General features: G+C 53.4%; 1 protein-coding gene across 3 annotated transcripts in view; it reads right to left on the bottom strand.

Annotated features, from left to right (window-relative positions):
- The window catches only part of RXRA (retinoid X receptor alpha), a 103,836-nt gene that overhangs the window by 13,407 nt on the left and 65,096 nt on the right, over window positions 1-25,333 (bottom strand). For all 3 annotated transcript variants that reach the window (XM_050319892.1, XM_050319893.1, XM_050319894.1), the window contains exons 2-6: window positions 22,086-22,351; window positions 17,426-17,576; window positions 16,406-16,585; window positions 5,783-5,952; window positions 1,364-1,493 (exon numbers count right to left, since the gene is read on the bottom strand). In XM_050319892.1, the coding sequence (XP_050175849.1) occupies window positions 1,364-1,493; window positions 5,783-5,952; window positions 16,406-16,585; window positions 17,426-17,576; window positions 22,086-22,351 (897 nt within the window). The remainder of the gene's footprint in view (window positions 1-1,363; window positions 1,494-5,782; window positions 5,953-16,405; window positions 16,586-17,425; window positions 17,577-22,085; window positions 22,352-25,333) is intronic.

Raw genomic sequence — 25,333 nt, 5'->3', positions numbered from 1 at the left:
CCCACGGAAAAGCCAGGGGAGCACCTTCCCCAAGGGATTGCAGGAGTTATCCTGGGAGGGTGCAGGACCTGCCCAAGTCTACAGCAAGAATAACCCCCCCAAGAATTTCCATTCCCAGACCACTGCTGTAGCCACTAGATGAACTGTGACTATAAAAAAATCTCCTTTCAGTAAAGTAAATGGAAAACACACACCAGTAAACAGTGTGACTTAACCAGACACTCTTGAGGTCAGAGAGGTTGTGAGGGGAACAGAGTATCTGTGTGTAGGGCCAAGGTACTGGCTGACAGTCATTAAAAAATTGCAGAAAGTTTAAAGATTCGTGTACTTGGGCTACAGTCAGCCTTAATAAACAGAATGGCAGCTAGAGCTGGTGTGGTGGGAAGGGGAAAACACTGATCCCATCACTTTCCTACCCTTTCCCTACACCTTCTCCTGAAGGAATCTGGACAGACCTTGGACCAGAAGAGTTCTGACACTGATGTGAATACCTTGCACTTGGTTCTTACAACACTTTCTTGCCCAATTTCATGGGGATTTATTTGGGGGGAACACACTTTCTGTGGTAAAAAGTCAGAATGCTGCCACCAAGGTGGATCAGCAGCGTCTTCTCTACAGAGACCCAAAGGCCAGAAGGGTGCAGAGAGAGGAGCCACACTCTGCAGGGTATCCTTCTCTTGAATTCCCTACAAAAGTGAATTTTGGGGAAACAAGAGGAACTTTTAAAACTACCAGGCACTTCAAAGTCCCTGGCTTACAAAGAGCATCATGCCTAAAACACATCCTCCTTGAGCTCTGCTCTCAATTTCTTGCCCTCCACGATCTTTGTACAGCAGCAGGGGCTTGAATACACTCGATGGGGGAAGACCCTTTTTACAGCAAACTGCTTTCCACCTCCCAAATCCTGCTCCTGCAGCCCCCCTGCTGCACAAGGAAATTTAAAATAAACCCAGAGAATTTTATTTTCATCTTGGTGGGTGGGAGAAGGAGGGTGATAGATTTTTCTCCCCTTTCTGGTTTTAATTATGATCAAACATCTTAGTTTGGATGAAGTTTCACGGAGGCCCAAGCCCACTTGGTCTCTCAAGTCTCAGTCTGGGAGGAAGGCAGAGTGTAAGTCTCAGCACCCATCTCTGAGCCCCTCACGAAGCCAGGCCATTTTTCAGCTGATTGGCAGCTGGTGCAACATTCTGGATCCCATTCAGCAACACACAGTGTCCCCCTGGGGCTTTTTAAATCCTGTTTAGAAATTGAATGGTCAGAGGCTGCTACTCAGGATCAGTTCAAGGCTTTCAAGCTGCCAGCACCCAAATCTAAGGGTAACACCTGTCTCAGTGAGATGCAGCACTCCCATCCCACTCACCTGCTCGGAGTAAGATGACCTGGTCATCCAGGGGCAGCTCAGAGAAGTGAGGGATCCTCTTGGCCCACTCCACCAGGGTGAAGAGCTGTTTGTCTGCTGCCTGGCATATGTTCGTCACTGGGTCATTGGGCTGCCAAGAAAAAGAGATGGAAAGGCTTGGAGAAGGCAGAGCAAGGGGAGGAGAGGCTGGAGCAGCAGCTGAAGGGGCTTTCTGCCTCCCTGCCACCCCTGAGGTGGATGTTATCAGTCACAGGGAGAGGAGGTTGATTTGGCTTCTCCACCACATGGGTTTTAATAGTTTTTAGCGAGCTCCAAGACGGGAACTGGGAGTGCTGAGAACCAATATCCATCACGCTGACTGATGAATCAAAGGACCTCCAGCCCAGGGAAGGGCAGGCTCCCCATGCCAGCATCTCCCAGCTCGATAAACCAGCACCAGAGGGGGCATTACAGAAAAAAAAGAGAAAACCCCTTTCCTTTGAAATATTATCCAGTAACAAAAACCATCTGCTCTCAAGGAGGACAGTCAGCCTAAACACACCAAATCCCTGTTTAAAGGAACTGCTAACAGCTCAAGTGGGCTTGTGATTAGGAACTGGAAGAGCCTGTCTAACCCTGACTGAGGCAGAGCTCACTGGTACAAGTGTGTGTGTAGGGTTTACCTCTCTGGACAGGGATGTATGAGCCCTTCCACATCTCCCACCATAATCCCTGCTGATATCCAGCAGCCTGGACTGTACAGTTATTTTTCTTCCAAGTCCTTAAAAGAACAGTTTCCAAAGCAGAAGGAGCAGTGTTTACTTCACCCCTGCATTGCAGGGGGAAGGGGTGTGAATTCAGAGGCAGAGCAGACACGAACACCAGTGTAACCTCTCCCCCTCCAAGGCCATTCCTCACCACTTTGTGCTACAGCAAACCCCTCTCTGAGCTTGGACAAACAAGGGTCACGCTGCTCGGTCACCCTCCTGCCCCCCCAGAGCCGTGGCCCAGACCCTGCCCAGCCCTCTCTGCGGTCCCCTGGCAGCAAACCCAAACTCTGTGCCTCGTGGCCACCACCTCCCATTCTCCAGGCTTAAAATAACCAGGCTCTGGCAAGCTCAGGGCACTCGCCTTCGAAGTATTTTCACCTGTTGCGTGCAGAGATGGATGGGCAGGGGCTGGCACCGCTATGGGGACAGGCCCCCCTGCTCTGCCCCTCTCCAGCAGCTCCCTGAGGGGGGCAAGGGCAGGGGGGTCTCACCCCCAGGGAGCTGAGGCTCTCCCCTGGGGAGGGAGATGTGAGCAGGGATCGGGCTTTTACCTGGCAGAGGGAGAAAAGATGGGATTTCCTCTGGACAACAGGAAAGCACTGAACTGGGTGTGAGGAGGAGCTCTGCAGGGTTGCTTCACTGGAAACACAGGGAATGTTGGCATTTAGAGGTGTTTTCAGGAAGGGTGAGAAGGAACAACTGTGGTGCAGCCTACAGGAATGTCTCCAACCTCAAGCCATCTCAGTTTGGTCAGCTGGAGCAGCCAGGAGGTGAAACCTGGCATCCTGGCTCCGGTGGGATGGGATGGGGATGGAGCCCTGTGTGCCCCAGAGGGGACATGACTTATGGGGTGCTCCCATCTGTCCACGCTCCAGCACAACCTGACCCAGCAAGTGCCTGCACAGCCCCTACAAAAGGGGTATTTTAGGCAAGTAAGATGTTTTTGCCAAAGCTTTTACCAGGGGTGTCTTCTGGGCAGGTTGTCACCGTCTCTGGGACTCACAAGCTGGGCTGCAGGTGCCCCAGCCCAGGCTGGCACTGGGGCTCTGTGGGCAGCACAAGCTGTACCCAACCTCTGGTGCTCTATCCAAAGCCTCAGCGAGGGGCCCAGCCTTTAATTACACCTCAGGTGGCAATTCCTGGAACCACCACGGTGCTTCCTGGCAGAACTTAATCACCATGGAGTGAGAGGCAGCTAAAAGTATCCTCCCTGCAGATCCAGAGGGCCCTGCCTGGGCACAGAGGGGCTGGAAACCCTCCCTCTGCATGGAAAGCAAATCCCCTCCTGCAGTAAATAGCAAGGGCAGGGTGCTGGAGTGTGACAGAACGAAAGGGCACCTGATCCTCTTGGAAAACTGGAGCTTGGAGGCATCTTCCAGAAACTGGTGACTTGAAACCAGACATCAAAGGCCAATTAAGAGCTAATGGGGATAACACCTCTCAGTTACAGGCTTTGCCTTTCAGCAGCCAGGAGCCCATCCAAGGTGGTGCTTACACCACAGGAGCACAGATTCCCAGAAGCCAGGGACATGGGACAAAGGAAAACCCATCCTCACTGTCCAGGGGCTCCGAGAGCAGCCAGGGAACCATGGCACAAGGTGACAGTCACAGGCATGAGAAGATGTAGTGACAGGACAAGGGGGAATGGATTCAAAACTGGAAGAGAGTAGGTTTAGATGAGATATTAGGAAAAAATTCTTCCCTGGGAGGGTGGTGAGGCCCTGGCACAGGTTGCCCAGTGAAGAGGATGACTTGGCAATGTCCAAGGCCAGGTTGGACAGGGCTTGGAGCAACCTGGGATAGTGGAAGGAGTCCCTGCCCATGGCAGGGTTGACCTTGATCTTTCGAACCCGAACTACTCTATGATTCTGCGTGGGAGACGAGGGTGTTAACTCCTACATCACCCTGCCACCTCCATCCCAGCCTGGCACAGCCAGGTGCAAGTGTCCTTGCAGGTCACCAGAAGCATTCAGTGCAGACGGACTAAGGGGCAGAGTCACAAATCAAAGGACCCAACACACCAGGCTGACAGCAAACAGCTCGTGTTCTACCCCGTGTCTGTCAGGGACTCCATTTGTCTGCCTTTCCATCACCTGGGCTCCCAGGGGAGGGCTGGGAGGACGGCACCTCCTCTGTCTTCCCACGCCTCATCCGGTGGCCTCGTCCCCGGGAGCTGCTGATCTCATACATCTGCTAAACCTGCTACAAATGTCACCTCATCGGCAGAAGCCGCCTGACAATAATAGGGCATTTCAACAAGCCTCCTGCTTCTATTTAGATGCAACACACATCTTTGTTCACAGTAATGCGTGTTGAATTATGCAGGAACCGGCTTTCAATTTGCTACAAGAGGCTGAGGAGACGCAGTGCCAGACGAAGCCATTTATTTCAGCTCGCTCTCTGGGGTTTGTTTTCAAGTCAGCACAACGCTGGCTCTGACTCCCCTGAAGTGTTCTTTAATCCTGAGAGCAGTCAGAGCCTCTCTGAGCCCCTCACTAACCACGGCTCAGCTGCCTCTTCCTCCAAAACAAAGAGAAGTCCCTTGCAGCTTCATGGTGATGGGACCCTCCTCTCAAACGCAGGTGAGCACCACACTCTGTACCTGATTCCAGAGAGTTTCACTGAGGAATTGGCTCTCTCCATATTAGGAAGCCTTGAAGGTCCAAATCAGCCCTATCCGTACCATACTCACTGAAAAGCCTCACCTAAGGGGATCCAGCCCTAAGGTGTCCTTGCAGGTAAAGGCCAAAAAGAGCATCCCACAGAGCCAGTGAAGACTTAGGAGCAGCCTGACTGTGAAATCTCTTGTCCAGCCCCACCAAGCAGAATCATAGAATGGTTTGGGTTGGAAGTGACCTTAAAGATCATCTCATTCCAACCCCCATGCCAACCCTCGTGTAAAGGAAGAGATGAAGTATTATTGTAGCTGAACATAAATAGTGCAGAGTCCTTCCACTTGCTAGAAATAGCTGCATTTCATCATCTCAACCTCACAGACACCCAGCAGAGAGCATTAAGAACTGCACCAGACCAGGCTGCTCCAAGCCCTGTCCCATTTCCCTGTCATCTCTCTCTTGCTTACACAAGGTCCTGTTCGAGCCCAGATGCTCCAAGCGGGCCCAGTTCTAATGCAAGCTTCTAAATGGGAAAGGAACTTGAAAGCAAATCTCTAGGCAAATTTCTGCAGCTTTTCTCTTCTCAGAGCCAAGCAGCTGTGTAATTCTGCCTCTGAAAAAGTCACACCCTCAGTTTACAGCTCTTATCTCCCTGCACTTCAGCCACGCAGGTCTGTTTATTGGCTCCATTGGACTCTGAGCTCTTCAGAGCATGGAGTGTCTTTCTGCCTTTTAGCACTGAGGGCTGTTAATTAAAATAAAATCTCCTCTGCGAGCCCTTCTAATTATGCCTCACAGTATCTGTGCCTTCCCTGTGGCTGTGGGATAGAACAGTACCAGTGCTGGTGGTGGCTGCTGGGTCTGCTTTCCAGGTGCTTCCATCTAAGCTCACACAGGGAGTCTGCAGCAGAGCCAAGAAGTTTGCACGTCTGAGCTCTTTCTTCTCCCACAGGACTACCCCCCTCTAGGCTCACTGCTGTGCTCCTGGCCAGCTCTGCTGATGCCCCACAGCCACCCCTTGTGTCCCCAGCGGGCAGGGGGAGGAGGTGCCTCACCGAGCTCGGCGTCAGGCCCATGTTTGCCTCGATGTACGTCTCTGTCTTTGGCTCCACAGCGAGTTCAGCTTCCAGGATCTTTTCCACAGGCATGTCCTCGTTGGCGCTACTTGTCGACTCCACCTCGTTCTCGTTGCGGTCCTTCCCCCGCTGCCTCTCCTCCTGGACAGCTGGAAGTGGACAGAGAAGGGACAGCGTCACTCTGGGGCTCCCAGCCAGGGTGTCACAGGCCGAGCTGGGATCTCCAGGCTCCATGGAGCTACAGGTGTTATTTAGCCATGAAATCCCAAAGCATCCTCAGGCCTGCAGGATCACACAAACATCTGAGGTCTTGCTCTCCCACCAGTGCGGTCAGTGGGTCTCAGGACTGGATTGTTCAAGAGGGGGTGAGGTTTGGGGAGGACACCAAGCAGCCCCAGCCTGGGAGAGCTGCTCCTTGTGTGCTCCCCTGGGAGTGTGGAAAGGGAGGATCCTGCTTGGACCTGGCCTCTGCTGGGAAATTCCCATTTCTGTAGAGGGGGAGGTCCTGGAAAAAAAAGGGTTAAAGACAAAAAAAGCAAAGAAAGCAACATGTGGACTCTCCACAGGAGTGGGAACGAGATAGTTGAGGTCACACAATAAGGGAATACTAAAGATCCAGAGTTCAACCATCTTCTGAGGCTGTTATTCCCATGGGAGGTCATGTCATGCACCTCTCTAGCTCCCAGTGATGCCAAAGGCGGAGCAGGGCTCCGTGGCAGGATGGTGCTCCCGTGGGACAGGAGCTCCATGCAAACCACCATCCTGCCTTTGGCTCGGGGCAACCTCTGAACAGACAGGAGAGACCTGTCCCAAATCCTGTGCGGCAGGAGGAACCTTGCCAGAAGCTTGTCACATGCTGATGAGTTATGTCTGAGCAGCACAGAGATGAAAAACACTTATTAGATGCTAATAACATTATTAGTAATGACCTCCCTTTGAAACCAGCATGCACTTTCCCTACACCTGGGAAGGAGCTTTATGCAGTTAACAGTGGGAACTATCTCCTCCTCCATCGTCATGTCATATACCCTAAATCCCACACTCTTCCACACACTGTTGTTTCTCACAGTTTGTTTTAGCTCAGTCTACTTGAGAACAGCCCCAGCAACAGGAGATCCATCACTGGCCGTGAGAGACAACTCCCTGAGCTTGCCCAGCTCTTTGCTGAGGACTGAATGACACACTCAGTAAAGTAAAAGCCCTGCTATTTATTGGCAATTATCCCAACACTTTCCCTCTCTGTTGAATTTGAAGCTGGTTATGTGATGTTTAGGGAAAGCAGCAGGGGCACAGCATTATTTGGGGGAAATCAGAGCTGTCTGTAACACAAGGAGGCTTTTTAGGCAATCACTGGGTCCAGCTCTATGCCAAGCGCAAGAATAAAACCTATAATATAAAACTCATTTCTTACAAACCAGGAAATTAAGACACATGCCAAACGAGTCCTATATGGACGTTGATCCCATTAACCCAGCTCCTGGGGCTGATTCCCACTGCTCTCCCTCCCCTCCCCTCCCGCAGTGTTGCTGTTTGCTGCACGTCAACAGCGCTCACGCTCCTTCCATGTGAAAGCTGTTATGCAAAAAAGCAAGGGGTTATTTTTTGCAAACTGCTCTGAAGTTTATGGGCTGCAGAGGCTCCCCAGGCCCACGTTACGTGCTCTGCTTGGGCTGCCAGAGCCAGGTAAGCTGCTGTTGTCAAGGGCTTAGATTTGTGTCGTGGCTTTTGTCCATCTGGCTCTTGTCTGGCACAGATTCTTCTTTTTCAGGCCCTGCTTAAATTTCACCCCCCACCCCTACTCCTGCTTCTTCAGTCGTCAAAGAGATAGAAATTTTTCCTTAGTGCCAACCCTTCCTCAACAGCACAGATGCACCAAAACTCCTCTGGGCACATTAGAAGAGATAAAACACCTACTAAATAACAGAAAAGCCTGAGAGAAAGGCAAACCCTCAGCAAATGGGATCTTATAAAACGACTTAAATGCCAAAATCCTGATGCACAGTCACAGCAGGCCTTAAGGATAAAGGTGCAAAGTTGGTTCCTTCCTCTGAGATCAATCACCTCCATCACTTGGGGTGTCAGCCCCGAAAACTCCTCCTTGTGCTGGACAATGGGATTTGTGAGAAAGCATCACAGAGGTCTGGGGAGACAGTGGCTGCTTAAAGCCTTAAATCTGCAAATCCCAACCTCACCAAAGCCAACAGCCACATTCTTGGCACGAAGAATCAGAGACACTTCAGGGGTTATAGGAGAGAGGATCTTACAGGCCATCACGACAGCTCTGGCCTGTGATTAGGCTGAATCCAGCTGATACAAACAACAGACAGAAGAGACAGATGGGAAGAGATTATACACATAACTAGTTATTTCTATTGATCTCTGCTTTGAGCTGCTACACCAGAAAATTGGTGCTGCAGCTTGCTGGGGGGCTGGTCAGGGGACAGCTGACTCATCCCAGCTCAGCCCCACGCAATCCCGACACTCGCCCCGTCCCAGCTGGCTGAGGCAGCAGAGACACCCCGGGCAGAGCAGATGGTGCATTCCCACCCAGCATCCAAAGATAAACCCAGCTCTTGCCGGGAACAGCATTACCTGCTTTGCTACCCCCGTGTTTCCAAGCCCAGCCAGCCTTCTCCAAAGGCAGGACCAGCCTGGCATCACTTTGCCATCGCCCCCATCCATCCCATCCCATCCCATCCCTGGCTCTCTGGGCTGCAGGAAAGCACTGGCTGTTTCCCAACACTGAGCTCAGAGACCCTGTTATCCACCCATCCCCCGAGGACGATGCCTCATGCACAGGTCTTCACCAAGGTGTGCACCTGCAGGAGCAGGTGACTGCACTACAAGAAGCTCAGCCGCTCCTTAGGTGTTTGTGAACCCGACCTGTTCCTCACTTGGGAATTATGCAGGACACCAGCCCAGCCCTGGTTGATGGAGGCAGCTTTCAGGGATGCCTGTGAGGCTGTTGACTCAGTTGTAGATGCTGTTTTCTCTCCCTACAGGCAGCTCCAGCAATGAAGTGGCAACAGCTTCATTCTTCACGTGCGCAACAGGTTTGCTCCTACAACAGTTCTGTGGTTGGCCTTGGGGTACACATGAACTCCACTCCAACAATCATCTTACTGTCACCTTGTTCTTCCAGGTGTGGCACTCCCAAAGTCCCCCTTCAGGATCCAGAGGTTGAATTCAAACCTTGTGTCTCCATTTTCCTGATTTAAGATTCACCCCGAAGCATCCGACAGCTCCAGGGGTGGAAAGCCCAACAAGCTGTCCTGAACGGCGAAGGGATTTGCAGCTGGCATTCAAGACTCCAAGATTCTGTGAGTTCCAAGACTTGGAATTCCCTGCAGGTGCAGCCATCCTTGCTTCAGAAGCTCAGAGAGGACATCCAAGGTGAAAGGAGCAGGGAGGATTGTCTAAGAGCTGCCAGTCACTCACACACCTTCTTAGCATAGTCCTCCGTGTCTCCCACCTCCACAGGCACAAGATGCCTGAATTTCCTGCAATCAGCATTTTCCTGGAGCTACTGAGGACCTGACAAGCTGTTGCTTCTTCTCAGTAGATATGCTGAGGGACATATCACCAGCTCAGAAAAAGAGTGACTTTGTTTCCTGAGATGTAGGGAAAAAATAGCACATGGGGCAGAAGAAAGGAAAGAAGGGCAAGTATTTTTTTTTTTAATCAAGGAATATGGGATGTTTGTATGAAGGAAAATCTCCACCAGTGAGGAGACCTCTCACCATAATGATATAGGATCTCATCTCTGGAGTCCACTCCCCCCAGAGATTAGTCAAATAAACCACGGTGGAGATGAAAAAAATACATTTTTCAAATGGATTTGGTGTGGGAACTGGGTTTCTTTGTGGGTTTGTTCTTTATTTATACTTTTAAAAAGAGAAATACAAACGTGGCAGCTGCAAGGCAGTTCATCTGGTAATACTGAAATGGGAATACCTCGTTCTTCTCAGCTTCCCAGAAGTTCCTATGCACTGGGACGGATGGTGCTCCATCCCTGTAACGCAGTAAAATTTACAAACAGAGATCATCATATCATTCGGTTCTTGTTGCTTCTGCTGGCTATCCCTGTGCCCCCCTCAGCACTTCGCTGGGTGGGTAAGGAGACATCCAGCTGCTGTCCAAGAGAACCTCGGGAAGAGGATTAAACTACAGAGTGCCTCTGATTACAAGGCACTTGACAGCGTGACCTCTAAAGACCTTTCCAAACCTCAGCTGGGCTCTCCTGCTCTTGCTGCAGTGAGATGGTGATAACGAGGTGAAGGGCTGGCAACACATCCCGCTGCTGAGTGCAGGAGGAGGGAAGGGCTGGCAAGGGCTCTGCCAGACCAGTGTGATCATCCTGACTCCCATCACACTCAATTCCTGCCTCAGCAGACAGGTTTGTCTGGACAAACCACAGGGTTTGGCACGGATGGATGCAGGGAAGCCACGGAGAGGAGCAGGTGTCCCTGTCCTTTCATCTCCCTCTCAGACTGCGGGTGTTAGACAAGATCCACTGTTAGGACTGTGCTGTTCCCACCAACAACGCTGATTTTTCTGGTCATGAGGGTGGGCTCAGCATTTCAGCAACAGCGTGGATCTATCCAAAAACCAGGATGTGAGCCAGGCATTTTGCTTGCTGCATCCCAAAAAAACGCTCTCCTGCAAGGCACAGCAGCCCCAAGCTGTGGTTCCCCCAGCCATGCCATGTTTCCAGAGCTGAGCTTCCCTGAGCTCCCCTCCACATTGACGGCTGTGCCAACACTTTTGTTTTTCCTCAAGGAGACTCGTATGGCTGAGAGCTTCTCCAGTCTGATTTTTCTAAACATAAGGGGAGCATTTGAACCTTGCAATCCACTTGAGGAGAAAAAAAAAGATGTTGTAGTCAGGGAGCTCGGAGAGGCGGCCCCACCTCCTCCAGCTATGTCTGAGCCGAGCCAAGGACAGAAGCCTGTGTTTTCCATGGCACCTGATGAAGAGGCTCTCGTGTTATTCTGCTTGATTTGGTCTTTACTTGCCTCAGGGCAGTTGCTGTCATTTTTCATCTCGAGCTTCTCCAGCCCATCTGCACTTCCCCAGGCCATGGTAGAGCAAGACATGGAACCCCATGCGTCCAAACTGCTTCTTGGTGACCTCTCTCTCTTTAAGATCCAAAATGTCTCATCCTGTGGGTTGCAGACGAGCTTCAGCTACTGGGTCCAAGGGCTGACGTGTAAAAAACGCCAGACCCATCCTCTGCTGGTGTCCACATCACACTGGGCACCTTGTCTTTGCCCATGGGGCAGCATTTGATGGCTCAAAAAGCAGGTTTGAGTCCACTGCAAATTGACAACCACCCCAGTTCAGGTGCCCAAACCAAGCACTGAGGGTGGTGCTCACAGGGCACTGCACTTCTGTACCAAAGGGATGTTAACAAAGGGAGGAAGAGGCCCAAAGGAGACAGGATTTTCCCTAGGGAAGAGGTGTTTCTGAGAGCAGGAGCATCACAGGTTTGTGTATTTGCTGGGATAGATGTGGAGGCTACAGCAGCTCTAATGACCGCTCACTCGGTGTTAAAACACATGGATGCTTTCTGGGAGGAAAATCCATCCTTCCAGGAGCACCAGGGTGGATGACTGGGGAAGGAGAATTCACTCCCACCAGTGTCTGTAGTCCCTGGGGACAGGGAGCCTATCAGCACATGGGGAAGGCACCAATGCTCAGCCCAAAGAGCCTCCGAGCCACAAACCTGCTCAGTCTTCTCCCAGCCTGCAGGTGGGTGGCTCATTATTTATGAGGAGTTGGGTCGGGGGGGGTTATTGGGAATTTCCATTTCACTCACAGGGTTATTTTTTGGGCTCTGCTGCCTTTTATGAAGCCACATCTTCACTGTGGATCATCAGCACCTTGAAGTGCTTATGCCTGAGGTACCTGTTTGTATCGAAAATGCCACGACAGCTGAGGAAACTAATTCAGACAGTGTTTCTTCTGCTTTGCTTTCGTGTGTCACCTTTTTTTTCTTCAGAGGTGCAGCTTTCTGCTACTGTAAACAACCTCAAAAGCTGAGACACATGAAACAAATGGTGGGGTTTTTTTTCTCCAGCGTTTTCAATTGATTACTGGAATTTTTTAAGGAATGCAAAATATCACCGTGGTAATTAAAAAATGTAACTTCAGAGTGTTAAGAGGTGGATTGAAACCTTTGCATGCAGTTAGTTCACATGAGAAACAACTTTGGAAAACAACAGCAAAAAATCCCTAGCTCACTTCACCCTCCAAAGCTGGGCACTGAAGCAAAAGCAAACAGCAACAGTGGTAAAGGAGAGAAAACCATATACCAAACCCTTTTTCTCAACCCAAGAGCATCCTTAAAACCAAAAAAAACCAAACCCAGCATCATTTAACCAGCTGGCTTAAACAGCAGCACTTTAAAAGGATATAAGAAACAAACTCATTAAGCTGGAAGACATTTTCCATTCCAAAATTACTACTAAAAATAACTGTTCACTTGAACTCTGCCCCTCCACTAGGCTGTGGCCACTCGCCTGCTTTTACATTCACTTGGGCAGTGGGTTGGAAACCTGAATTCCTGCTCTTTCTCCCCAGACCCCTTTTGCTCCCAAGAGATGGTCCAAGAGCCGGGATGGCTCCAGCTCCAGGGGGTGCAGAGGGAATGCACAGCCATGGCAGGGGATTGGGCACAACTCAGTGAGAGACTGCTGTTAGTGCAGCAGCTGAGCTCCAAGTTAGAACAGGGGGAATCTTCAGTCCCTCTGGACTAAGTGATGTATCTGAGCAGCTCCTTGGAGACATGGGAAGGTCTCCAGCCTGTGGACTAGAGATGCTGCAAGTCCAACCCCTCCCAGGTTAAACCCCTCAGCTCGACGGCAGCGCAAGAGAGAGGGGGAACACCAACCCACAAACACAGGAGAAGAGGAAGAATTAACATGAAGTTTAATGAAGCCTTGAAGTCAGAGATCAGGTGTGCAGCTGGACAGATGTCCTGGATGCTCAGAGCATGGCTGGTGGAGACAAGCTGAGACCACGCCATACCAGGGCCACGCTGTTACAGTACCTGCACCCGGATTTAGGAACAATCCCAGGGGTCAGCTACGCAGCGGAGACGCATCAGCACCCATTTTACCCAGCTGGCACCAAACCCGCCGCCAGTGCTCCCACTGCTCCCAGCCCTCAGCGTGGCACGTGGGGTTCCCGCTCGCAGAGCCCCTGGCCCAGCAGGTCCTGCGGAGCCAGTCTGGCTCGCCCGGGAGCCGCTCGCGTCCGGGGGCAGCGCCGGGGGGGAAGCAGCGGGGCCGGGCTGGGCCGGTTCCCAACGCTCTGCTCCCTGCAAGCCGTCCAAGGGCAGCCGGCGGGAGCATGAGAAAGGGCTCCTCGCTGGTATTTCCTGCCAGCCGGGCGAGCCGGCGGCGCTGCCAGCAACGGAGGGGCCGGGACCTCCTCACACGACACAGCGCCGAGCTGCAACGGCGTTGGCGGCCTCCGATGACTCCCTTCACCTCCGATGTTAACCTGCTTCACCTTCATCCCAAGACCCCTCGGTGTTTACTCCCTCCCCTGCCTCCCTAACTCCAAGGCAGCCTCCACTTTTTTCCCCTCTGAAATCCAAGGCTGCTGATCCACGGACACCTCAGACCCTAATGAGTAACAGATCAAGCAGGGAGAGTTCTGCTTCTGGATACAAACAGCCACCCCCACAATAATAATAATAATAATCCCCGCATTAGTCAAGATCCCTGATGGTAATCTTAATTTTGTTGACTATCCGGTATTTAGTGGGAGACAGAGTATAAAAACCAAAGCCTCACACAGCTGGCAGTAATTCATAGGGGAAAAATGTTCCCAGTTGCTTATTTATTATAGCTGCAATATCTCAGAGCCGTGAGGCTCATTCACCATGAACCATCCTGTATGTTTCTAACAGGGAACAGCAAGAAGAGATGCACACAACAGGAAGTAATCTTCTGCTTCTGGAGACTTTCACCCCTTTAAGCCAAGGCTTGTAGCCCTGAAGCCATCCCTGTCCTCCCAGCATTACCCCACAGCCCTCACCTGCCTCTCACCTCCCTGGTGCTGCTTCTTCTACCCTGGCCTAGCACAAGGTTCATCCCTCCAGGTCTGCTCTTGGCATGTTCATCTAGAGACCCCCCAGCTGTCAGGTTCAAATCCTTCCATACCTTCATCACCTGCCCAAGAGGTCCTGTTGATTTTACTTCTCTAATCCAACTTCTCAACTGACTAAGAGCTCCTTTTTGGGTACGACTGTGACTCTCATCCCTCTTCTTCCCAGCATCCCCACCACAGCTCTGCCTCTCACCACAGCTACAGTACTCACTTTAAGGGTTTTTACTGTACTTCCACAACATCCAAGTACCTTTGGGCTACAAGAGAGATACTTCCCAGCAGGAATCTGCTATGCCTTTACACAGCTATAAATTAGGTCTCCAGAGCAAGATATTTTATAGGGAAATGAGGCCCATTATCCTGGCTCTGTTACTTAAAAGATACAACAGTTTATGCTAGAGGATAGAAAGCCAGCTATGTTGTATTTAGGCAAAATGAATTAGCAATGCAGGATTCAGCCCAAAACTCTTCCCCAGAATGGAGGTGGGATGCAACAGGACTGGTGTAAGGACAAGGACAATGTTCCTGGCTGGCAAAGTGGCTGAGCAGCAGCAGTGAGCTGGGATGGCTGCAATGGGAAGAGATTTTTATTTTTTTTTATGACAAATCATGTGGATATCACACTTGAAACTCAAGAGTTTCACTCAAAAACTCAAAGCCCAAAGAGTTTCACTCAAAACCAAAGCTCAGCGAGATCCAATTTCTGACTTTCAGCTCCAGGCCAACACTTGGACATCTCCATGAGGCACTGAATTTTTAGGTTTATAACAAGACAGAGCTCTATTTGGGGACCAGAGGAGTTATTCTAGCTTTCCCTACATGTGGATTATGCCCCAAACATCTACTGTCTGCCAAATCACCAGCTTCCTGCCCTTCTCCAACGCTGTCCTCACCAGATCAGCCAGCACCGCCTGAGTGCACTTGTGGAGTTACCAAGATCCCATCTGTCACACTTTTAAATAACTGTCTGATCGTTATGAATTCATTTGCTATTCATTGTGATAATGTTAATCAAGATGAATTAATAGAGTCCTCCTACTGTACGCGCTCCCTGGGGAATTCCACCACCATTTAGAAATTAATTAATGGACCTGTAATTTGAGCGGTGCTGCCCATGCAATCACCGCTAACGGCAGGCACGGAGCAGGTACCTGCTCACAGGATGTCACTGCAGGCTGCAGTTACAGCATTCCTGCTGGTTTTCCCGACCCTACGGACCTTGGCTCATGTTCTGGGGGCTGAAGGAAGGCTCTGGAGGCAATGTCAGGGGAATGGAATGCACCACATTTCTCCCCTGAGAAGCAAGTGCTGCTGCTGAACACACAGGAGACTTCTTGGTTTCTTTTTAGTCACCTGAGTCTCCCAGGGCTCAAGTGTTGGATCAGATTTTCCTCGTTCTGCTGCACATCTCCCATTGGATCCAGTGCTCCCCACACCTCTGCCCCTCTGCACAGCATCCAGGGCAATGCCAGCCCTCTCCACGCCTGCACTGTCCCACTCATCCTCACAGGCGCTCTCCAAATGCCTCAATCTCTCAATTCAAGATCAGAGGTCCGGTGGGGCAGGAAGATTCGTTCTGAGCACCGAAGGGTTAAGCTCAGCAGGACCAAGGAGGTCCCCTGGGTGCCCTGACAATCCCCCCACACCTCCAGCACAGACAGCTTTGACATCTGATGACTCTGCACGTCGTGGGGCCTTAGGTAACCCCATAAATCCAGCCTGGCAGGGTCTGCCCAACACTCAGTGCAGCTCCAGCACTGCCCCATTTAATCAGTGCTCCAGACAGGACTAAGTGCTCTTCAAAGGGACCCAGGCTGGAGCTCTGCTGGCCACAGGGATGGTTTTATCAGCCTGTCAGGGAGGCAAGTGTGGCTCTGAAGATGTAAGGGGAGAAGGCAGCACAGAACTGGGGTCATTTTCACGTCACGTCTGGTAAAAGCCTGTTCTGCCAGCAGATTAGAACAGACAGAGTCAGCATTTAAAAAGAGCACTTAAAAGGGGCACTGCCATGGAGGTTTAGATGCTAAATTTAAGTTCCAGTGAAGGGAGAGCTATTTTTCATGAGACTGAATTTCTTTCTTCTTCCCCATGAGAAAAAAATCAGATACTGGACTGGGTGGTGAAACCCCAGCTCAGGCTGCCCAGAGAAGCTGTGGCTGCCCCATCCCTGCAAATGTCCAAGACCGGGTTGGACGGGCCTTGGAGCAACCAAGGTGGTGCTGCCCATGGCCCAGCCATCACCAGGCACCGCCCTGGGACTCAGCGCTGCTCTGGAGCCCACGGGAGGCCCTGGCTGTGGCACTAAAGCAAAATATAAACGCTAAAGCAAAATATAAACGAGACACACTCACTCCTGTCACCCTGGCAAGGTGACGCTGCCCCTGCTGCCCATCGTGACGCCACAGGCAGGAGCCTGACGGAGCCTCCCATGGAAGGAAACACTCCTGCAGCACCCACGGGTGCTGAGGCCAGGCCAGGCCTTACCTTCTCTCTTCATGCCCATGGCCAGACACTTCTGGTAGCGGCAGTACTGGCAGCGGTTGCGCTGGCGCTTGTCGATCAAACAGTCCTTGTTGTCGCGGCAGGTGTAGGTGAGGTCCTTCCGCACCGTGCGCTTGAAGAAGCCTTTGCAGCCCTCGCAGCTGTAAACCCCGTAATGTTTTCCTGTGGGGGATGAGACTCGGGTTAGAAGTGTCTCCTCCTCACCCCCCTTCCCGGGGCCTGTCTCCCAGCGGGATCTGGGGGGGAGCAAAGGTTTCCTGGAGCCGTGAGCAGGAGCTGAAGAGCAGTGGCTTCGCCCTGACCTGACTTCCATAAAATCAGGATGCCCTCCGTGGGCTACAACCTGCCTCTCCTGCAGGAAAAGCCCTCGGCATTTCTCAGGCACACATCAGGGGAGAGGCAGTGCAGCAGTGAAACAGAGGGTCCCCTCTGTGCCCCCTCTGAAGTCCCCATGCCAGGCACACGACGCAGCCTGCTCTGGACCATGCACCCACCCTTCAAAGTCCTGGGCTTTGGGCTGGCAGTGGAAGGTGGGTGCATGGTACAGCCACAGGAGGGGTCCCTAAGGACTCACAAACTAGGTGACCAGATCTCTTCTGGAGCAGAGAGCTTTTAGAACATTGTGAGAATAAAGGAAATTAGCACATCTTTATCTCCCAGGAGTGGAGAGACTCCGTGTCAAGCTCGTCTTTTTATCTGGCACTGTGTGACAGTACCACTGTGGATCAAAGGATGGGGAGAAGGAGGGACACTCACTGATGCCTTGTTTTCAGATGGGCTGAGGGTATGTGACCCCACTGCTAAACAGGGAGCTGGGGTCTGCCAGCTCAGCTCAGAGCCTGCCCTGGACCAGGCTGGTCAACAAGGGACTTTTCATCTCTCCTCTGAGAGCACAGGAAGCTGTTCCACAGGGAGCTGGGCATTCATGCCAACCCTCTCCCAGGGCACCCATATCCTGAGCCTGTTGCTGTGAGCCCCTCCCGGGGCAGGCACCAGCCTTACCTGAAGATCTGTCCCCACAGATGGCACATATGTGCTTGGTGAAGGAGGCCATCGTTCCTGAGGGATGTGCTGGCACTTTGAGGACTCCATTGAGCCCCAGGGGTGGCTTAATGTCTTCTGTGCTGGTGACGGAGTTCATGGGCGAGTTGAGCTGTCAAGGCAGAAGCACAGGGCTCAGTGGGGACCAGGGACATGGGATATGGGGCTGGGGACATGGGGCTGGACAGACAAGCTTCCAGTGGGGACCAGCACCACTTAAAACACCCACCACAAAGCTGAACCTCTGGGTTCACGATTTGGGTGTACGAGTCCAGAGACCAAAGGAGCTCATCCACTGCCCTGGCACAAGAGCTGGGCACTCAGGAAAGATGATCTGCAGTGATGGCTCGTGGGAGAGCAGCTGGCTGGGAGCGAGTGCTTGCATGGATGATGAAGGCCAGGACACTTGAGCACATCCTTTCAGCATTATCTCTCCAAAGGAACGCTTCATGGTAAATAAATAGATCCCAGATGCAATGGGGCCTGGCTTTCCAGAACTGGCTCGGGTGGGACACATCTCTGCAACTTCCACATGCCTCTCCTTCCCTCCCCAGTGAACCTGGCCTCCAATAAGCAGAGAATGCAGTGGAAGCTGAGTGCTGGCACAGCACTGCTATGGAGTGAAGGATTCCTGGGCTGATTCCCCATCACCCCACGGAGCAGGGTAGGGCTCTTATCCCCCCTGTGTGCAAAGAGAAACTGAGGCAGGGAGTTGTAGGATTGACCCATCTATAAGGGAGACAAGCTCACAGAAACCCTAAGAGGGTCTGGGATGGATGGAGGAGCCAGACTCAGTCACCTCAAGGACAGAGTCCTCCTCTACTGGGACCACTGCACCAGGAACTGTCACAGAGCCACCATCACTGTCAAACTCCAAACTCAAGTTGGATACACAGGACTGTGCTTCAGTTTGCTGTGTTTCTCTACCTAATAGAGATCCTCAGCAATTGCACTTGGCACAGATTAATTCAGGGAAGTCCCAAGGCTTGTGATCTGTCAATTAGAGCAGAGCAGCCTCTCCTCCAGCTTTTAAGTCTCCAGGCTGGTGGGGAATACTTGGCAGGCAGATGACTAACAACCACAGAACAGAGCCAGGTAAACCCACCCTGGAGAAATGTGATGGATCTGCCTCCCTCTCCCACCCTGGTGTGCCAGCTGATGAATCAAAGGCAGCCAGGAGCGGGTGTCACCAAGGGATACACTCCTGGGCTTCAGCTGCTGTTCCATAGAGCAGAGAGGGGAGGGACAAGCGGGTCCCCAGGCAGAAGCCTCTCTCTTTGGGTCCCCAGGTACATGCTCTCACTGTGCTACCCTGGGAGCAGGAGCTGCCACTCAGGGTCACCACCTCCAGCAACTCCTCCCAGTGCACTCTGTGGGAAATGGAGCCCTTTCCCAGGTGCAGCTGGTGGTTATGGCTCGTGTCACGCTGCATCACTGCCCGTGGACACGTGGGACCGAGGGCAGAGGCCATGGCTGCCTGATGAAGATAAGCCTTTCATCACCGCTTCCCAAAGCCCCAGAAGTCCACAGAGTCCACCCAAGCAGCCCCCTGAGAGCATCAGCGGGATGGCGAGCAGAGCAAGACCAGCCCAGGAGGGATGGGGGGTCCCAGTGCATCAAGTGGTGGGCGCTGAGTCAGCCCCAGGCTGGGGTGGGGGAAGTCATCGGTTCCTCTCCCAGCGCCGGCCTGAAACCTCAGCAGAGGCACCACGTGCACCCCGCGGTTCCCACACCGCCCCGGCGCCTGCCCCGTGCCTTCCCCTCCCGGCTGGGGAGAGAAACCGGCAGCACGTGCAGGCAGGGAGGGGGCAGAGGGGGAGGCAGCAGCCCCTCGCCTTGGCACAGCACTTCTGCTCCGGGACAGGACGGCTCCAGCTCAGCAAGTGAGCGGGGACGCAGGAGGAATGAGTGCTTTCCTTCCCCAGTGATGCCAGAATCTCTTGGCACCTTCCCTTCCCTCTTCAGCTCATTGCACCAGGGACCGAATCCTGTCCCTTCTGGCAAGCAGAGCTTTATTCCTCCTCCCATCCGAAAAAAAAAAAAAAAAATCCCACCCTTTCCCCGGTCCCCCAGGCACCCTTACAAAGAGCATTGTGCAAAGGCAGACGGCGGCTCTGGAAAAGCCTAATCCCGTGTCTGATCTCTCCCCGCTCACCCCCGGGCGCCCCGAGCTGCTGCCAGCGATGCCTGGGGCGGCTGCGCCACACAGCCCTGCAAACTGCATGCAAAGTCCCTCCCTTACAGCACTCACTGAAAATCCTGCACTTTTTTTTTTTTCGTGTTTTCACAGAATTTTTAGGTAAGAGGGTTTAAATAATACGTTAAATCCCGGTAAGCTGCAGAGCTGCCTCGTCTAGACCCCCCCAGTCTGGCTGGGACCCTGCTCACTACTGCGAACTATTCCTGCCCCACACATCTCACCCATAGCCCAGCCCAGCACCAGCATCCCCTTCCCACAAGGACCTGGTGGCTCCCTGGGTGCTGAGATCCCATGGTGGGACATCCTGCCTCCTGCCCTGATTTTGGGGCTGCATTTGGAAACCATGCGGGATCCTGGGAAGCTCACAGTGCTGGAGGGAGGGCAGGGGGGAGCACTTGGAGCATCCTCCTGCACTGGGTCCTCAGTTCTGCAGAACCAGATGGGACAGGTAGAGCACTGAGTTTTTTGGGAGCCTGATGGTTCCTCCCCACCCTGGAGGAGCCGAGGTGGAGAGGCCCCACCCTGGGGACCCTCACCTCGCGCACCACGTGCCCTTCTGCTCTGCTGGCTTTCCAGAGGCGACGAGGCATGGCCTGATGGCAAGTGGCATCTGCCATCTGATGCAAACCACCTTCCATCAGTGCCATCCCTGCCCGGCGACGGGGGCCACACGCCTCATTACCCCGGCGCTCTGCCGGCCGGTGCAGCGGCGCAGGGGCCGCGCTCCCCTCCGCACCCTCCTCCTCCTGCTCTGCCGGCCCAGGTAGGCGCCTCTGCAGGGATGGGGACAGGGACCTAATGCGCCCAGACAGGGAACAGATGGCAGGAGCCATTAGGCTGAAGGCCTCCGAACTGTCACCTCGAGGAAAACCACTTAAGACAAGTCCCCGAACGGAGGATGGGCGTGCGCGCCGCGCCAGGGGCTGGAGCTGCGGCGCTGCCGGCGCACTCCCGGCACCATCCCACCGCGCTCTCGCTTCCCTTTCCCGCCCTGTAGCTGGGTTTCGTTTCAGTTCCCCCCGCCTGCCAGCCCCAAAGGCAAACTGCACCTTACAATCGACGCTGGGGGTGCGTCGCCCCTTCCCCGTCGTCTCCCCGGCTTGTGGCTCACCCCGTGTTGCCTCACATCCCCCTTCCCCTCCTTCCCCACCGCTCTGGCGCTGCTGCTGCTAATTTTGTTCCGACTGCCCGTTCCCAGGCGCCGTTTCAGTTCCCCTTCCCTCGGCCACGGGATGGGAGGCGATGTGTCCACCCCACTCACCCACAGGGGGGAGCAGGGTGCAGGTCTATGGGGGTCACGGGCTGGATCCTGCATGGGAGAATCCCATTCAAAGGCAAATCACTCTGTTGCCTCCCTGTCCAGCACTGGGATGCTGGATCCTGGGGAAGCTGCCTGCGGGTCCCTAGGGATTGGACTCAGCACAGCCCCACGCAGAAAGACCTGTTATCTCTGGGAATAAATCAAGCCAATATTTAAAAATAAAGGTGCTGGCAGGTGCTTGACTCCCAGAGAGGGCCTGGAATAAATAAACCCACAGCGAGTGGCAGGTGGTGGCCAATTCCTTAATCTGCCCTTTTACTAAACATATACCGTGCGAGCAGCCAGCAACAGGTGGCAGGGGCTGGCCAGCGCCCCAATCTGGCTATTTTTAAAAAGAGCTTATCTCTCCCTTGTTGGAGCGTTTTTTACATAATCTTCTGCCAGCAAAGGCCAATCTTTCCCCTGCAAGGAGAAACGGGCAGTGGGCAGGGGATCCCTGGGTGTGCACAAGTGACAGGACAAGTTGAAACGGCCCCTCAGTTTTTGGCAGGTTTAGATTGGCTAGTAGGGAAAATTTCTTCGCTGAAAGGGTCGTCAGGCATTTGGAACGGGCTGCACAGGGTGATTCCAGGAATCACCACCCCTGGAAGTGTTCAAAAGGTTTGTGGATGTGGCCCTTGGGGACACAGGTTTTGTGGTGGACTTGGTAATGCTGGGTTAATGATTGGATTTAACCATCTTAGAGGGCTTTTCCTACCTTAACAATTCTATGTTTCTATTGGGACCATGGGCTGGCCCCAGAGGGGATGTGCTGCTTCCCAGGGAGGGGACAGGACCACTCAGGTGATAATCTCAGGGTACAGACAGTGTTAGGGTGGCTCTGGCTCCTGACTGCAGGTGACCCAAGGGTGGTCACTGCTCTCCCTTCACCCCTCTTTTCCTGGGGATGAACAGGTGACCCATGGCCATATCCTGGCAGTGCTGGTCCCTCATAGCCCACCCAGGGCAGCCCACACAGGCAGCTCCAGCCAAACGAGCAGGATGTCTCCAGCTTAGTTTCCCCCTTGGGCTCCTGCTTTTAGGGCCTGTCTGGATGAGGAAACCCACGGCCGTGGCCTCTCCCCAGCTGAACAAGCAGCAGTGACATCCCCACCACTCACCTGTGGGCTGCTGGTGCCAAATCCCAGGCTGGGGGTGGAGGGGACGGACATTGAGTGCGGGCCCATGGGGGAGCTGATGACGGAGAAGGGGGGGCCCATGCCATTGATGGGCGAGCTCAGGGTGCTGATGGGCGAGTGCAGCTGGCCTGGGGAGCCCAGCGAGGAGCCGATGCCCGGCCCGATGGACGGGTGGAGGGATGGGGTGGCCATGGGCCCCCGGCTCGTGGGAGAGTTCAGGGATGTGGAATTGACTTGGTTGGAGAAATCTGGAAGAGAAGAAAGAGAGAAATGGGGTTGAGTCTCCCATGTGGGACAGGCTGTGACACATCACCACGGCAAGCCCCGAGATGCAGATCCCTGCTCCTTGCCCTGCCAAGGGGCTGCTTTTCATCCTCCCCCAAAATTCCCAATGCACCTCCATCTTTCCAAACCACCTGCTGTTGGAGTACCTACACAGGCATTAAGAGAGGTGCTGAGAGCATTTCCACCTTGAGACAGGCATCAGTGCCCTCCTCCACCTCACTCACACACTGTACCCTGGCTCTAAGCTCTGCTGGGGACTCAGCATCGCTGCTCCAGCTGATGCCATCCATGCCACAGGATAATTTGGATTTATCACAGGGCCAGGCCATGCATGGAGAACACGGAGTTGCAGCAGTGGTTCAGCAGCAAGAGCATGTCTGTGCATTATGTGGGGTGTGTGTGTGTGTGTCCATCCGCACACCAGCGCGCCACAAGGAAGGCTGTGTGCTCAAGGGTTGGACTGGATGATCTTGGAGGTCTTTTCCAACCTAAATGATCCCACAGCTCTGTGTGCTGGCCAGGAGGAACATGCCTGCCTGCTGTGTGGGGAGTGGGAGCAGCTCTGCAGGCACAGGACGGGCTGTGTCTGCCCCAGCGGCTCCGCCGTCCCGGGGGAGCGGAAGGAGGGGGCGGGAAGGGGGGGTGGGTTATAAATAGACTTCGATTCTCCCAAGAGGAGACATGGAGCCATTCCTGGCACATTTCCTCCTCATCCTGTCACGCTGCTTGCAAAACAATCCCGAGCGAGGAAGGGGCTGGCTCGTGGCCCCCGGGCGGGCTGCGAGCAGGAGCGGACGGAAGGCGGCAGGGGCGGATGGGCAGCGTGGATGGGGCCCCCCCAGCATCGCCACTGCTCTCCCTGACACCCACCAGGACCCCCCAGTTCACACCAGCAAACGTGGATCCAGAGAGCAGGACACACCAGCAAGACCACTCAGGCCAGGGGCCCTTCATGATGGGTCTGGGAGCCACTGCCTTTGACTACAGACCCCGAAGGGAACTAAATTATGGAAAATACTGCCTTCAGTCTGCTTGGAGTCAGCTGTCTCCCGAGGATTTTGGAGTAACTAGCACATGAATGTTACACAGTGGGAAACGTGCAACGTGCTGGCTGAACACACAGCAGCCCAGCCCCAGCAACCTTCCCCAGAGATCACCATCCCAGTGGGAAAACCCCAGGATGAGGAAGCGAAGGCTCAGCAAGGCAGCAATGCTTCTCTTGCAAAGACATGGAACCAGGATACCATCACTGCACCCAGAGTGCCATCACTGCCCCCAGCATCCCACTGCTGCCTCCAGAATCCCATCACTGCACTCAGAATCCCACTGCCACTTCCAGAGTCCTGTTGCTGCCTTCAGCATCCCATCACAGCCCCCAGCATCCCATCAGCATCCCTGGGCCGTGGTGGAAGGGAGCATCCCTGTCCCTGGGGGCCCGGCCTCGATGGGTTCTCACAGGATGTTGATATAAAACAACCTCGGGCCACCACGTCACCCCCTGGCTGAGTGACGTGCGGGCGGCACAACAGGAACCCCAGGAAATTCCTTGAGGCTCTGGGGTCTGCTCCGGGGGTTTAGCACAGTGGGATTGTGCTTCTCAGCTCTCTGCTCTTGGTGTTTTTAAAGGGCTGGGAGGAGGAGCAGGGCTGGGAGCTGGGATGTGTTCTGGAGAGCCCCCACTGCTATCTCAGCAGGGGGAAAGGCAGGAGGTCATTCCGGAGCAGAGCGTGCCTGGTTAGGGGGTCCCAGCCAGGCTTGAAGGACCCCAGAAACGCCCACAGGCGAGGTGATGGATGGACACCTTCCAAGGAGGCACCAGATCCCCAGCCAGGGGAAACAGGCACTTGACCCGCCGGCAAAGGGAAGGCAGCGAAGCCCAGTCTTTCCTTTTTAAAGATCCTGAATATTTAAGGCAGGAGAGGTCACAGGCAGGTTACTGGCGACCAGCCCACGCCTACTTAAGCACATCAGAAAGCAAAGCACGTGTGGGGCCGGCACCTCTCCTGAAATCCCCATCCCCGGGGTACCACAGGAGCTCCCCATCCCTGCACATCCCATGCCACCAGGTCAGCTCCCCTCATCCACCCTGTTTACACACGGATGTGATCCCCAGCACCCGGCACCCAGTCGTGAACTGGGGGTGTGTGGGAGGATGGTCCAGAGAGAATAATTCAGGCAACAACAAAAAGGAAAGGAGAGGACTAACTGAGCATGGAACAGGGAGATGTGGGTGCTGGCACGGACAGATTTGGGTGTGTTTTCACCCAAACCCCTTGGCCACATGCTCTGAAATCTGAACCAGACCTGAACTCCTTCAGAGCCCAGCTCAAGCAACCCCCTGGACACTGGGATGTTTCCACTTTCCCCCTCCAACACCCTGCTGGAATAGCTGCAGCAGTGGGAAATGTTTTACCTCCAAACAACAAGCAAACATGGAAAAGGGTTTGGGTTTTTTTCCTTAGCAAAATCAAGAGTCCACTTCAGGCAACTCAGGGCAGATGCTGCCAGCCCCTGGCTCAAGGGGGAGTGTTCCCAGCAGGAAGATGAGTTTGGAGATAATAATGACTCAGAGGTGGGGAGATGGGGACTGGGAGCAGGACATGAGGAGTCCACCCTCCTCCCTCATCACAAATATCCTAGAGGACCCTGAATGCAAAAGGAATGCTTTAAAAAAGGAAAAAAAGCCTAGACCGAGGAAAAACCCTAAATAGAAACAAATTCCCAAACTGATGAATACCACTTGGACTGCAGCAAACACAGGAGGCATTTTTCCCAAATGCACTTTCAGTTCAAGTAGTGTGGGACTATTCCTTTTCCTTGTGGAGTTTTGCCTTTTAAAGAGGTTGTGTGTGACTATCTCTTGATTAAAATAAACTCTGCGCCTGTTTCTAAATTAAAAAAAAAAAAAGAAAAGAAAAAAAAGTTCTGAAAGCATTTCCCTTCTG

The sequence above is a fragment of the Myiozetetes cayanensis genome, unplaced genomic scaffold, assembly GCF_022539395.1.
Source record: "Myiozetetes cayanensis isolate MyiCay16 unplaced genomic scaffold, myiCay2020 scf23, whole genome shotgun sequence".
Lineage (NCBI taxonomy): Eukaryota > Metazoa > Chordata > Aves > Passeriformes > Tyrannidae > Myiozetetes > Myiozetetes cayanensis.
Note: the sequence above shows the minus strand (reverse complement) of the source record. Positions and strands in the feature narration are given on the sequence as shown.